Here is a 14,554-nt window from a genome sequence, read left to right as displayed (position 1 = left end):
CCGCGGTGTAACTGGTAGTTTTATTCTTGGAAGAGTTTGCAGAGCCAAGTGGACGGCTTCGGGTACCCCGTGGAGGCAGGGGGGTGTGTACATGCGTGAGAGCGAGAACAAAAGACATAACCCCCGGGCCGAACGCGCGGGTTTGCGCAGCAGACGTGCCGCAGCTAGTCCCAGCCGCAGCGGGAAGCGGGCCAGTGGCCGCGCTTCTGGTCCTGAGACGGACGGAGGCAGCTCTGTCACCGTGGCCCCCGGCCAGGGGCAGGACCCCCGGCGGTGGCTCCCGGCCTCAGGCGGGCCGTCTCCCGGCCTGGCAGGCACCGCCCGCCCGAAGGCAGCCCAAAGATAAGATCCCGGCGCGGTGCCGGCCGCCGCCGCCGCCAGCATCCATCCTTCTGCTCCCACCCGCGGCTTGGCGGCGGGACGGGACACGCCGCCCCGTTCGACTCCCGCCGCTGCCTGCCGGGCGGGCCGCCTCTCCTCGCCCTCCCCACTCCCTCCCTGCCTGCAGCCGCCGACCCCCCTCCTCCCCCACCCTCACCTCAGCCGCCCCCCTCTGTCTGGCTCCCCCCGCTCTGTCTGGCGGCCCCCCCGTCCCCGCCGCGCTTCTCGCGAGAGCTGGGGATGCCGCCGCCGTCGCCGCCGCCGCGGAGGGGGAGACACTCGGGGGGAGCCAGTGACGTCGGGAGTTTTCCTGAAAGTCAATAACGAGCCCGGCGGAGGCGGCGGGAGGAGCCGAGAGCGGGGCCCGGGCGGCTCCGGGGTGAGTGCGCTGGGGGGAGCCGCCGCCGCCGCCCTCCTGACCCCGCGCATCGATGCTGCGGCCGCGCTGCCCGCCCGGGCGCCTCCCTGCGTAGCGGGGCGCGCAGCTCCATGTAGCGGCCGCCGCCGCCAGCGCCCTGGGGCCGGAGCCGCCTCCTCCCGCCCCCGCGGAGACACCGGCCGCCAGGGACCGCCGAGCACGGCGGGGGGACAGGGGAGGAGGCAGCGGCGCCCTCCCTCCCCTTCTCCCCCCGAAGCCGCCGCCGCCCCTCCGGCCCCGCAGCAGCGCCCGCGGCGCCGCCGCCTCTGCAGGTACGGGGCGGGAGGGGCCGGGCGGCGGAGGGGCGCTTGGGCGGCGGCGCGCCAAGGGATGCGGGGCGGTGGCGCGGCCGGGGGCGGCGGGGAGCGCGGGGCGGGGGCGCGGGCGCCCGTGGCCTAGCGCTGCCGGCGGGGCGGGAGCGGAGGGAGGGGACCGGAGCCGGGGGGGGTGGGAGGGGGTCGCCGTGCCGGCGGCGCGGGGCTGAGGTGGGGAAGGGCGGGGCGGGGAGCGGTTATGTAACGGGGCGGGGGGTGGGGGAGCAGGGGCAGGGCAGGGCGCGCGCCCGGGGGCGCTGCCTGCGCGGGGCCGTCGGTTCCCACGCGGCGGCCCCTCCCCGCCGGGCGCGCGCCAACCTGTACCCCCTTCCCCCCCCCAGCCTGCCGCGGCCGAGCGTGTGCGGTGCGTGTCCGCGGGGCGGGATGGCGGTGCTGCGAGCGGTGTTATCCGCTGGGAACTTCGGTGCGTGCGTGCGCCAGCGAGTGCGTGTGTGTGTGTGTGTGTGTGTGTGTGTGCCCGCGCCCCTGCGCTAAGAACAGCAGCACGGCCGACGGGCCGCTGATGGCAGCGCCTCCCTCCCTCAAGTGATGCTGCTACTGCCGCCGCCGCCGCTGCTGCTGCTGTTGCTGCCGCCGGCGGCGGCTCTGGCTGCAAGTAAACAAACCGGCCCCCCCGCCCACCCCGGCCATCATGGAGGCCGCGGCCCACATGTTAAAGTTGATGCGCGGCCGGCAGCTAACGGCTACCGGCAGCTCTGCCTTGCGGAGCGGGGGCTGGGCCTGCGGCGGGGCCTGCCCCGAGGCGAGGCCTGCCCTGCCCTGCCCTGGCGAGAGGCGAGGCGCGGTGCGAGGCGCGGTGCGGGGTCCGCAGGTGCTGCTGCGGGGCGGAGCACATGGGTGCCCTAGGGTGCCCCGGTGTGCAGGGACACGGTCAGGAATGCTGGGAACACGTGGTGCGGGGCTGCTCCGACGGGTCAGCACAGCGCCGCTGAGCAAAAAGTTACTGGATCACACCGTTATATACCGTAGTTTCAATGCAAATAGTCGTGATGTAACGAGCAGTGACAGGCTTGTAGGCTGGTCGGTTGCTTTACATGAGCTGTGCTGATGAGTTTACTTTGGGATGGGAATCTGAGAGGCGTGAAATAGCCAGTTCACGTTCTCCCATTATGTGTTATTTCAAGGGTGTATGTAAAAAACCCCAAACTCCTTCCCCCAAACTTACTTTCTTATAGCTGTAAAGGAATAAAGAATTTAAAGAATAATTTGAGAATATAGAATTTAGAATAAAGAATTTCTTGTCCTTTATTCTAGATATTTTTCTTTAATAATCAGTTGGCTGGCTACTTGTACATATCTGCATCATCTCATTGTTTTTATGAAAACATATCTCTGACTTGATTCACTTGGCCTCTGTTCAAGAGTTTTGTTATGATGGACCTGATACTTACATTGCCAGCTTTTTTTCCAGTACTGGATAAACATGCAGCAGTCTCTTCTGCTTTCCCTGAAGCTTTGCTAATAGGGAAACACAGTTCCCTCTGTTTTGCATACAGGTCTTTATTTCTCAAGGCAAGAGGCATGCAAATCAGTAGATCTACACTTTTGACAAGTAACATTTATGCATGATCTCTTGTTTCTGCCAGCTTCAGTAAAGGCTGGTTCTGGCTGTTCTGCACTGGAATGTGGAAAGAGTGTACATGAGATAGGGAAGAAAGTTTATTTTGACTTTTAAAGTAAGTGCTCTGCTTAATAAGATTCTGTTTGTAGGGCTGTTTCGTTCTGTGCCTTTTTGGCAGGAGCGTTTACATTGACCCCAATATCTTTAATTGGATTGGGTTGCTAACTTTATAGTTCATGTGGATATATTTTGCTTGGATGCAGCCAGTAAGTCAAGTTCAAGTAAGGGCCAACAAAAAACTGGAGAGATAAGAACATATCTCTGTTTCCTAGAAGGCTACACATAACATTTGAATAACACATTTTCTGATGTAATATAAGTGCATGGTACGTGCGTGTACACAGGTAATATTAACAAGACTGTCTTGGTTGTGATAGTTTATTCTACAGTGTATTCCTACTTACTTTGACTAGGTTTGAATGAATTCAGTAGTCACCGTAGTTTCATAAAGAGGTTCATGGAAAGCAGTATTTCAGTGGTTTACTCCCTCATTTGTTTTGGGGGAAGATGATGTTTTTAAGAAAAAGCAGCTGTTTTGCAGGAAGCTATTGATAATTCAGACAAGTACTAGTTTGCACTTTGCCCCAGTTGAAGTAGGTGCAGTTTTAAGGATTGAATGGCATTAATTTGCACTAGAAAATGTTGACATTTTGACAATGTAAGAAATGCTTTGTGAAAGGGAAAATGTCTTGGTGTTGTTTTTTTTTTTTTTTCCTTTAAGCTTAATGTAAAATCACTTACTAGGATTCTGCTATTGTTCATAACCCAAGCTTCTGACTGCAAGATGTTACCATAAACCATATCTTGACTTCTGACTACAGTTTGAAAAAGCATGTGTCTGAAGTTTGTATAGTAACTAAAGGTTCCTTCAGACTACTTGGAATTTGTCTAACACTGATTCATTGGGTGTTCATTCACTTTCTGCATGCACATTTTCCCAATTTGAAGAGACCTGTTGAATAATCATTTCTGTACCCAGGAAGCAGTTCTTGCTGAATGATTTTTAAATGCCCAATTGTTTTGGAAGGAATGATGCCGCTACTTCAGTGATTCCTGTTAAAATACATTTGAAATCTCTGTGCTGTTCTTAGTATAAAAAAGATATAACTATTTCTTCATAACTGTATTTGGTTATAGTGTCATTTTGTCCTTAATGCAACAGGGGGAGGTGGCCGTGGTGACAAGCTTTCCTTGAGTTTTGTGACAGAGACCCAGTATTCCTTGGCATCTTCTGTGGCTTGGGCTTCTAATTTTAATTGTCACTGGAGAGGGGAAAGACACTGAAACACACTGAGTGAAAACTTTCTTGTACCATTTTTCCATTTTGATATGGATAATGCATAGATTATACGTATTAAAAGCAATGCACTGTACTGTAACTGTATTTGTGTGTTGCCTTTATGCCAAAAGCTCTCTGTTCTCTTTTTCCCAACTAATAAACCAAACATTCTGTTTGAAGTGTGCAGTCCTTCTATTGCAAACAACAACAATTCATGAATAGGGGAATAGTTAAATGTGTGCATCCGTGAGTTTTGTTTAACATTAAAACATTGCTTTTATTTTCAGTATTTGTATGAAATTTCCAACACAATTTTGTACTGTTTTGATAAGAAAGGATTGCCAACTGAAGTGCCCTTTAAAACCATTCTAGAGTATTAGATTAACCTGTGTCATCTCAGATTCTCATTCTGTTAGGATATGCCTAATAAGAATAAGAATACTGGGGGGGGGGGGTGTGGGGGGGGGTGGTGCAGGTGATACTTCCTAGCGCAGCCTGTGCTTCAGGGAGCTCTGCATTGCTTGTGAGGAAAGGTGTGTTTTCGGTGAGAACCTCTCTTGTCCACCAGTATCTTTGCTCTTGTCCAGAAGAGACTTCCCCAGAATCACAAGGTCTCCTTGGTAAATGTGTTGCAGTAGTTACTCTTCTTTGTAACAAGTTGGTGTGGTGTAGAAGAGATTATTTTGTAAAGATAAGTTACATAGTAAATGGAAAAGCTGATTCAAAGTGCTGTGGGTTTTTTTTTGTTTTTTTTTGTTTTTTTTTTAAAAAAGGGAAATGTTTAAGTCAGAGAAACCAAAACCTACTGGCAAATAATAAAACATCGAATGTAAAAGTTAACTTTTTAGTGTTTCACATAGTATAAAAAGTAATCTTTAAAGTTTTGGTTTATATTTTCATTTTGACTAACTGTATGGACAACATTCTGGGCTACCTATATGAAGAGTTTATAAATGAAGCTTATTTAGACAAATCACTAATACATACTAAGAAACAGATTGCAGAAAATGCAAGGGTGTAGTAGCCAATTAGTTGGCATTTTGTCCTTGTTCTACAGCTCTAGATCAGTGTTAAGTATGGGCATTCATGTAGTTTGGACGCATGGCATGGGTTTCAAAAAGATACTTTTTGTCTTTTTCTTATGTAAAGGTCTTGTTCAGCTCTAGTGGAAAGCTGTGGCAAAGATAATACTTAAAAAGGAAAAATCTTCAGACACCCCCCCTCCCCCCCCCGATTGAGTATTATTAAATGTTACTGTCAAGGAGGGTAAGCATTTTTGGCTTCGGTATATGAAGATGCATACTTCTGGTCACTTTAAATGTTTATTTGATTTTTTGATGATACTTCTGTCAAACCTTGCTATGTTTAGCTTAAATATCGAAATATATGTTGAGTCCATCTTGGCCAGTCCTCTTTCTCCATGTATTTCTATGTGTCTAGGTGTGAGTCATCCTGATCAAAAATAGCATTAAGAACAAGTTGTTGCTCTGTAATTTGTTTTTCCACTGTAATATCCTGACAAAAGAACAGTAGTAATTTTTAAATTCCCTTACAAATGCAACTGTGACCTGAGCATTTCATATAGATGTCTGAATATATTGACAGCATGTTTGTCAGACTTCCCTGTGTTGTCCATGTCCTGAAGTTATTCAAGTGCCTCCTGTAGTAGGAGCAGAGATGAAGTGCTTGCTTCAGCTTCACTGAGATCAGTGGTCTTGCCTTTTTGTAGGTGTGGAATGGCAGCAGTGCCCAACAGTCAAAAACTACTTATACACTGATTTAGAACCACAGAATTAATACAGTATTTCTCAGTTGAGTCCCACAGTCTTGCAAAACAATTTCTGCCAACCCACATAATTATTTTTTTTTTTTGGTCCCCTAAGGATTTAATGTGCTTTTCGAGATGAGGGTGCAGCCTGCCTTGGGAAGTTTTATAAAAATTGTATCTTTTTCTAATTGTATTGATATACTTTGAGGCAGAGAGTTAAGGTTGCATGCTTGTTTCATGTAATCTGAGTTTTCGTGTAACATTTGTGGAAGACCTTCATCTGGTGAGCTCTGCATCTAGCTTTAAATGTGTGTAAGCAGTAGTATACCTTTGAAAAATACACAATCTTCATTTAAGGTTGTAGAGAATTCCTTCCGTGCTAAGGAAATTCAGACTGCAAGTTGATGACAATAATGCCTGTTGAGGGTGAACAAGAAGATCCAAAGCTTTTAGGTTAGAAGTTGACCATGTTCTAGTAATATATCGCAGTGTCAGTATTTGGCAATTAGTAAGTTGCAGAAATGTTTGACTCCTTTGTAGGAAAGAAGCACAAAGCTCATACCTACTGTTGCAAGGCAATTCAGAATTTAATTTGTTCTATATCCAGATAATAAATAAATCCTACTATAAGTTTAAAAGAAAGCTACTTGGTAGACATGTCATTGAACTTTTTCTGTCTTTGATATTAATAGTTTGAGAACACATTTTTATCTCCATGCTTTACTTCTCTTGTTACTTGGAGCACTTCACATACTTCTGTTTTTTATTACCTCCAACATTGCTTTGTGTTTTATGCATAATATGATGTTGTGCTGTAGAGAAGTTACTGCTATACAAATAATTAAATATAAGAACTTAATGAAACTTTTATTTTGTATCTCTTGAAGACACCTATTAAAATCCCTAATTTCAGAATGAATAGGAATTTCTAGGGTGTTTAAACTTTTGAAAACCAGATTTCCTTTTATATGGATTATCCTAGAGATAGAAAGCCAATTTTTGTTTGTTTTGAACATATGGAACTTGGGTTTAATTCTGCTTGGGTTTTGAGTCATTACTGAACTTTAAGAAATTTAGTAATTTAGTAATAAAGGGAAAAGGGACTTCATCTTGAAAAGGCAAGAATTAGTATTTCTACAGTAATTCTCAGCTAAAGTTATTACATGTATTTTGAAGTATTAAGGGGAATAACATTATCATAGTTGTGATACTCAGCTCAGCTAATCCTTGATTTCACTTGCTTTAAGTCTCATAACTCTCCCAAGTTCATAGTCTCAGTAACTTCTTTTTTCTTTTTTTTTTTTTTTAATTTTTATGTGTAACTCTAGCCCTCCCTTCACCTTTTCTACTTTAAATGTATTCTTTGGTTAAATTTCAGACCTATACTCTACATGTTTTACCACTCTGCTTCTGTCTGATTTTCAGCTATTGTTTTATGTGGTTGGGAGGGGGACAAAAAGGATTTGAAGCATTTTTGTCAATAAACACAACGCAAAACAATGGGTTGTTAATGTTTCACCTGGGATTCTGAAGGAACAATTTAGTTACATTTAGAAACTTCCTTCATACCTTGGTAAACAAAGGCAGGGGTGGCTTTGTTCACCTTTAATTATACCTTTGTCCCTTAAAATAACTTGCTTTGTCATTATAATAGGAAAAGAAATACGAATGATGGTTTCTTTCCTGATAAACTTCTTCAGTTTTGCAGACTCTAAATAAAACATCTCATATGTATATTAATACAGTGTGCCTGTGGTCTCTTATTTAGGCATATTTTAGTTATGTGCAGCTCTTTGACATACTGAAAATGAAAATAGAACACTGAAAATATTAAGGCACAAAGCATACACGTAAGCGTGCTTTAAAAAGCTGTTTATCTTTTCCGAAGTATGTTGTTTTTTCTTACCACAGGGTGTAGGCAGTTCCATTTCCCTATTATTTCCCTCATTATTCCAAGTCAAGGGTTAAGAAATAAAGTTGTTACTAAACTTTTAATACCAATATTCTTGAAGACATTGAGGATTTTAGTACAAAATACAATTTAAAAATTATTTGCAATGCCTATCTTGGAGATTTTTTTTTAATTTTTGCATTTGTTTTAAAATTTCTAAAGTATGAACATTTCTATTTAGTATTTAGGGGTATCTTTAAGTGTCTTACTTGTGCATACATAAAGATTACTGTTTTACAAACTTAGGATCTATTCTCTTTTAATATTCCTGTTTTTTTGAGTCCTTTGTCTTGTCAAGCCAGTTCATGTTTTGTTTTTTTTGTTTTTTTTTTAAATTGATTGTAATGTTGGACAGATGCTTTCTGCTCCAAGGTTCCTTTTTCTTAGTCTATGGAGTGGTAGTATTGAAATGAGTCAGAATCAGTCTTTCCTAAGATTGTAAAAATGGACGTGATCTATTCTGCTCTATTTCAAGAATAGCCAGAATAGAGAGTTCGTAAAAGGCTGTGTGAATACTCTATACTTTTTAGATAAAACATTCAACTGAACGTGATTCTTCCATTAGCTTGATGGGCTAACTTGATTTAGTGGGTTTTGTAGCAATCTCTGTTCTACATTGTAGTCTTTTGTGTAAATTTTGATGATGTGCAATATATCCTCTAATTGTTTGACCAGACTTCAGATAACAACTTGGGTAGGGGAAGAGGATATGCATGCATTTTTCATATAAATAAAACTTGGATCTCAGCTTCCAATTCTAAAGACAGCTCTGTTTTTAGTTTAGAGTCTTTTGAATTCCTTGCTCTGTGACTGCAGCTGGCACTGGAGACAGTTGCAGCCTGTTTGGTTGTCTTGGAGGACTCAAACTCAGATTTGAGAAAACCTCTTAAGAGCTTGATCTGCTACAAAAAAAAAAAAAAAGCCCCCAAAGCAGGGAAGCAAACGTGTGATGGAAGCCTCTAGAGGATGACTGAGAGCTGCTTTTTTTGGTAGCATGTGTTTTGTGTGCATACACAACATTTTTCAGTTACCTTTCTGAGAAATAAGGAGATGGAGATGATGAGATTTGGCTCTGCTTACGCTGAGGACCAAAGAATCTCAGTGAGTCAGGCAAAGTGAATCACAAAGATTCACTTGCTGTTTTGTTGGGTTTTTGTTGGTTTGTTTTTTTTTTTTTTTACCCAAACATTTTATTAAACAAATGATTACTTGTAAAAAGGGAAGAGGTTGGTTCCCTTATATTGAGAGAATAAGGTTGGATGAACTACTAAGTTGATAATTCTACAAGAAGCTATAGGTATAGTTTCTGGAAGCACTGAAACTGGTACTGTTGGTATTCTTTCTGATAACTTGAATTGGTAAATGTGAGAGTTACCTGTTTTTTCTCAGCTCCCAAATTGTTGAAAGTAGGAGCCTGTGTTTATGAAAGTTCTTACAACAGAGACCTGAATCATACAATTTACACTGAATTTATGGGCACTGTCTTCTTTACTCAGCTGTCTCTTGTCACATGGGAAATGGAGGATGCCCGGATTCCAAGGGGGTGTTGTCTGTTCTTAGGAATCTTGATGATTATTCACTTGCACCTAGTGGTTGTTAAGTGTAGACCTGAACCACTGTTTTTAGTCCTGCTTAGATGGGATTTCTTTGCTTCTCCATATCCACTGGGTCTGTGGAGGTGTCTGACTGCTGTGATGGGCACGAGAGCCTCCTTTAATTTAAAAATACAAGTCGAGGAAAAGGCATCTTCCTACCGAATGGTCCATTACTCAGCTTATAATGGTTGGTCTTACAGTCCCTCATTGTGAAGTGAGCTGGTTCTTCTCTGTATTTCTGTTACTGTTAAAGTTCAAGATGAAAACTGAAAAGGAGCTAGCTAGTTTTCACCATGGCTTGGGAAAACTGTGAGCCTTGGCAGAGGGATCTATAACTCTTTTGCATCTAATAGTTTCTACTTAATCTTTGTTCAAAAAAGATGCCTTTGCAACCTCTAGAGATAGGAACTTAGAAGTGTAATACCAGCTCTTTAGAAGTGTGCTGAATTGTTTCGTCTAACACTATAAATGTGGCTTAATAGCTTTCCAAAGAAGAAAGGAGTGTTACTGCTTTTTACCAGATCCAGAAAACCCCAGGTGTTTTCTTCATATGACTGGCTGTGATGGAGTAAATTTTGACATTTGCACCATAAAGCATATAGACAGTAGGTTCTTGTGTGTATTATACATATATATGATTTTCTGATACTGTCTGCAGAATACACACTGTACGCTGCTGGAAAAGTATCTTCAAAGTTCTGTTTGATAACAAGGGGGAAAAGAAAAGGGCAATCTAACCTGTTCTTCTGTTCCTGGAACATATATAAAAATCAAGTTTTTCCATGTAGGAAGCAGCTGGAATGCAAAGTATCTTCAAATTCAGTTCTTACACATTTTTTCCGTACTTCTGTGGGTTCATATTATAGCAATAAGGGAAACTGTAAAAATTATATACCAGCTGCTGAATCTTGAAGCACCTCGGGAGAGCAGAGTTGATTGCTAACAAGTATTTAAGTTCTGTGCCAGCTGTGCAGAATAAACATATCTCTAGCTTTTCTAGAAATGGTTGAACTATAGATGAAATGCTATTTTTCATGTGAGAGTTCTTGTTCTGCATGTTGCAAGCAACTCCTTTACATCTATAGCCAATGCTTTATCTTTAGGGAAGAAAGTTTCTGTATGACTATTTTTTATGAAGGTCAATTTTTGTCATAATAAGAAGTAATTCTCCAAAATCTCTTTCAGAGCATTGCTGAGGGGCTTTCGAGGTAAAGGAATACAGCTTTTAGAAAGCCTCAGAGGAATTTAATAAGGGATAATACTACAGATGCTTATAATGGCTTCTTGAAAGTGTAGTGTGAACATATAACCTTTATTTTCATTAGTCTTTTAATGTTTCAATTTTATCTCCTTCAGTTTCCTGTATAATTCATTTTGACTTTTAATTACTCATTAAGAGAGCAATCAATATAACCATACAACTGCTGATAATTCTAGAATTGTTCCTCTTAATATTGTGAAGCTAAACTGGAGATAATTCAGTTTTGTCACCCTATTTTTCTGATTTTTGTATTTTGGTGAGTTTGTTCAAAGTTCAGTACAGTAGTACAAGTGATGGGTGGGCTGCAGTCCTACAGACATACACCTGAGGTTATTAGGACACTGATATGAAAATCAGTCACAGATCAGATTTTGTAATCAGTGGGTAAATAGGGAGCTTTAAGCATAAATTCATTCATTAAAACTGGGCATCTACTGAAATCAAGGTCTTAGTGACCAGTATGTGAGCAGACAAGGTTATTGCTACCAAGTACAGAAGTTCATTTCTTACAGCATAGTCTCTACCAATAAGAATAAATTAGTGCACTTAAATTTTCCAAAAGGCTAAAACATACTGCAGCATATGCCAGCCCAAGCTAAGTACTATGTGTTACATTGCTTCTTTTGTCTTTATAGTTGGAAATAAAAAAAGCCACCTGGGAACACTTCCTAAAGAATGCAGTGAAAGTCTTGTAGGGAAATCAAACTTAAGTCCGATATTTGGATACTGATGTGCTTACACTTCCTTCACAGAACAGCTGCTTTTAGGTCACAGCTGTCTGACCCTCACCTATAGCTTTGTAAAGATTTGTGTGTTTGTACTAAGAGCTGTGGTGATCCAGAATGGCAAGACTGCAGCCAGCTTTCAGTCGTGTCAATCTGCTGGGGTCTGTTTCCATTCACAGCTGATAGACTTGCTTATCTCTAATTTGAAGTGTGCAGATAAAGGTTCTGATAATGTATGACCCAGAAAATAACTTTCACACTGGTAAGGTGAAGGATGTGGAAATGCATGTTCTGGTTATTTCTGCTATTCTGACTTAAATAAGACAAAGTCTAAACAGCTAGTGAGATCAGTTAACAGTAATGAAGCACTCACATCCTTCCAAAACCTTGTATCTAACATTTTAACTCTTACGAAAGCTTGAACAATATTAAGTCTTAAGGCAGGGCTCAGTAGCATATGCACAGGTGTCTGGTGTCCTTTTAGACCCACCAGGGTATGATGCCAATGCAAGATGCTGTGCATCACCTGCATAGGTCATACCTGCCGGTGCTGTGGCGGTGTCTCAGGGACAAAGTATTCAATATTACTTAAACTTTGCAGTATTAATGAATTTAGCACTGTGGTTTTTAGTTTTATGCAGCTAAGCTATTGCATGTATTTGAAAAAATAGTTTGGTGAAGGCAAAGCTGTAAAATGGACACTCTTCAGGGTTTCTGTAAAATCAGGTTGTACTGCATTTTTTGTTGCATACCACTTGAAAAAACTACTCATACCAAGTTTTGTTTTGCACAGCACAGCGTCCGTACAGAGGTAGCCTTCCATCTAGCTGCTGTGTGCTGCAAATACATGTTTTTTCAAATGATAATAAAAATAATGTGCATGTGTGTAATGGCCAAATTTTCACCCTGTACTTGGCTGGATTAAAAGTATTTATTCCCCAGTTCTTTCTCCATTCATTGCACAGACTGCTTCCAGCACAGTCCTGTTTGTTTCTATTACATTTACATTTGTTGGTCAGTCTTCTAAATGGATACGTATGTGCTGCATTCAGTAGTACTAAACTGGTGTGCAGGTTTCTGTTCTGTGCTAGCAGGGTGTACGCACATGCTTCTGTCTGTACGGTGATAGAACGGTGTTCCTCCACCACCAGAGAAACCCCTTTTCCTCGCTTCCCACCCGTTTCTAGATGAGTGTTATTTGAATGCTCCTCTTCATTTTGAAGGATGGAGGGGAAAGGCAGTCTGCTGGCAAAAGGAAACCTCTCCTACCTCTGGCTTCTCTTCCTACTTGATTGTAGTGCTATTTATCTCTTCTTCACAGCTGTTAAGTACTCTGGGTGTGAGGTGGTCAGAAGAGGGGGTTGTGGCTTCTGAGAGTGGCTTGTCCTGTTCAGGGCTAACTTCCCGTCTGTCTGCCACAAGCTGAACTTTGTAGGGAAAAGAGCACTCTTGTCACTGCCTGGCTTAAAGTCTTGCTGGAATGAACTCTCCGTTTCATAAATGAAACATCAGCTTTTTTGGCTAATTTGTGCTTGTAAGAAGTGGTTTAGTTCACATATTCACACGTGATGCTCTCTTTTAAAAACTTGTATAAATTAAGGATTTATATCGGCTATAATGCATTTATAGTGGAATTAGGAAGAATATTATATTTCTGTAGCCTTTACTTTTTTTTTATTTAATTCAATTAAAAAACTTAATTGCATAGCTAGTAAACTGATTACTGCAGATCTTAGCAGTTACAAGGATAACTGTGTCCATAATACTTAAGGCTTTGGTTTTAAGTTCCTTTACAGAACCTTCCATTTTCTTGCACTTTTGACATGATCAGTGTAGCCATACTAGAGGAACCACTTGTCCGTTGCATGGATTCTGACAAATATGGGAATGGTTAAAGCTCCTGTGGAGACACAGGTCTGAGTTGGACCTGTGATGGAGTACAAGCATTGTTTCATTTATCAGCATCTGTGCATTAGTATGAGAGAATTCTGTTGTGTGCATTTTATGGAAGTGGCATATGACTTAAAATTTAACACGTTCTGCTTAAGTATTACAATATCAATGGAAAATGTGCTGTAAGACTAGAAACATGATTCTGTTATATGGTTAATTAAAAAAAGCCAGATTTTTAATATGAGCTCAGTCAGTGGAAAACATCAACAAAGACTTTTTTGTTGGCTGTCAAATGAGAAAGAAAGAAAAGACTTAAATTCTTTCTCTAATATTTCCTTCCAGGCTGACTCATCAGTAGAAATTGAGAAGAGCTGCAGAAGAGAAGCCAAACAGACAAGCTGAGAGCTCAAAGAAGTACTCTTTTGAGTTGGGGGTTCAGAGTGGAGCCATCATGAGCGATGTTACCATTGTGAAAGAAGGCTGGGTTCAGAAGAGGGGTAAGTTCTACCTTTTAATGGAAAGTTCTTCTGACATACCATATGCTGTGCTCAATGGCATTCCATGGCTACACATATGAGCATTCTTGATTTGTCTTCTGTTCTGCAGCAAACTAATCTGACCATATGGAATTAATGGCCATAAAGGCCTTGGTCTGGTTAATACTTAACCCTTAGCAGTACCTCTCTTTATAGGGGTAACTGACAGTAAAGAGGAAGTTGAACTCATTAATTACCTGCTGTTGTTGCTGCTGTCACCTGTGTATCGGACTAAGTTGGCTGTTGTGGCAGCTGGAAGAAGTAGCAATAGAGGTGCACAATCGAAGGTTGCCTGGAAGCTGTTGTGGATGTGATACTTTGTGCCAAAATTAGAGTCTGTGGCTCAGCTTGTATTGCAGATGCAAGCAGTCCCCATAAAATCAACGTAATGCTTGCATAAAGCTAGGCATGCACCTAATTACTTTGCAGACATGGATGCCATATAATAAGAGAATGTGTTCCTTATTACAAGCCAGTCTAAAATACGATTTTCTGTTACATTTGAATTCCTGTGAATTCTTGAGATGTTGCTTTATAATGCGTCAGCATGTGATTTGCAAATTTGGGAAGATTGCTGTATGTTAAGTTTTGAAAGGGAAACCTCTAGAACTATCTGGCATTTGTATCATGTAATGAACTTTGGATGAAATCTTCCATGCTTCATGCTGTTCTGCTTTGGGTTGTGGTTGCTCACATGATTATTTCCAAAAGAACATCTCTCTTGCAGAGAGAAGGTGATCTGGATTACAGGGTGATTTATGCCATGAGCTTCTTTGATTCTAGCCCAGAGA

General features: G+C 42.3%; 1 protein-coding gene across 6 annotated transcripts in view; it reads left to right on the top strand.

The window, feature by feature from the left end:
• Positions 1 to 612: 612 nt before the first annotated feature.
• Positions 613 to 14,554, top strand: part of AKT3 (AKT serine/threonine kinase 3) — a 148,467-nt gene continuing 134,525 nt past the window's right edge. For 2 of the 6 annotated variants that reach the window (XM_057414513.1, XM_057414511.1), the window contains exons 1-2: positions 629 to 1,071; positions 13,570 to 13,724. In XM_057414513.1, coding sequence (XP_057270496.1) covers positions 13,679 to 13,724 — 46 coding nt within the window. In that variant the 5' untranslated portion in view covers positions 629 to 1,071; positions 13,570 to 13,678. Of the gene's footprint in view, positions 1,072 to 1,424; positions 1,538 to 13,569; positions 13,725 to 14,554 lie in introns of those variants that run through there. The other 4 variants (XM_057414509.1, XM_057414508.1, XM_057414510.1 and 1 more) reach the window with 4 other exon arrangements.

This window comes from Pezoporus wallicus, unplaced genomic scaffold (genome assembly GCF_028554395.1).
Source record: "Pezoporus wallicus isolate ANWC-B61680 ecotype Strahan unplaced genomic scaffold, APGP_CSIRO_Pwel_v1 contig_8042, whole genome shotgun sequence".
In the NCBI taxonomy this organism is placed as follows: Eukaryota; Metazoa; Chordata; class Aves; order Psittaciformes; family Psittacidae; genus Pezoporus; species Pezoporus wallicus.
Note: the sequence above shows the minus strand (reverse complement) of the source record. Positions and strands in the feature narration are given on the sequence as shown.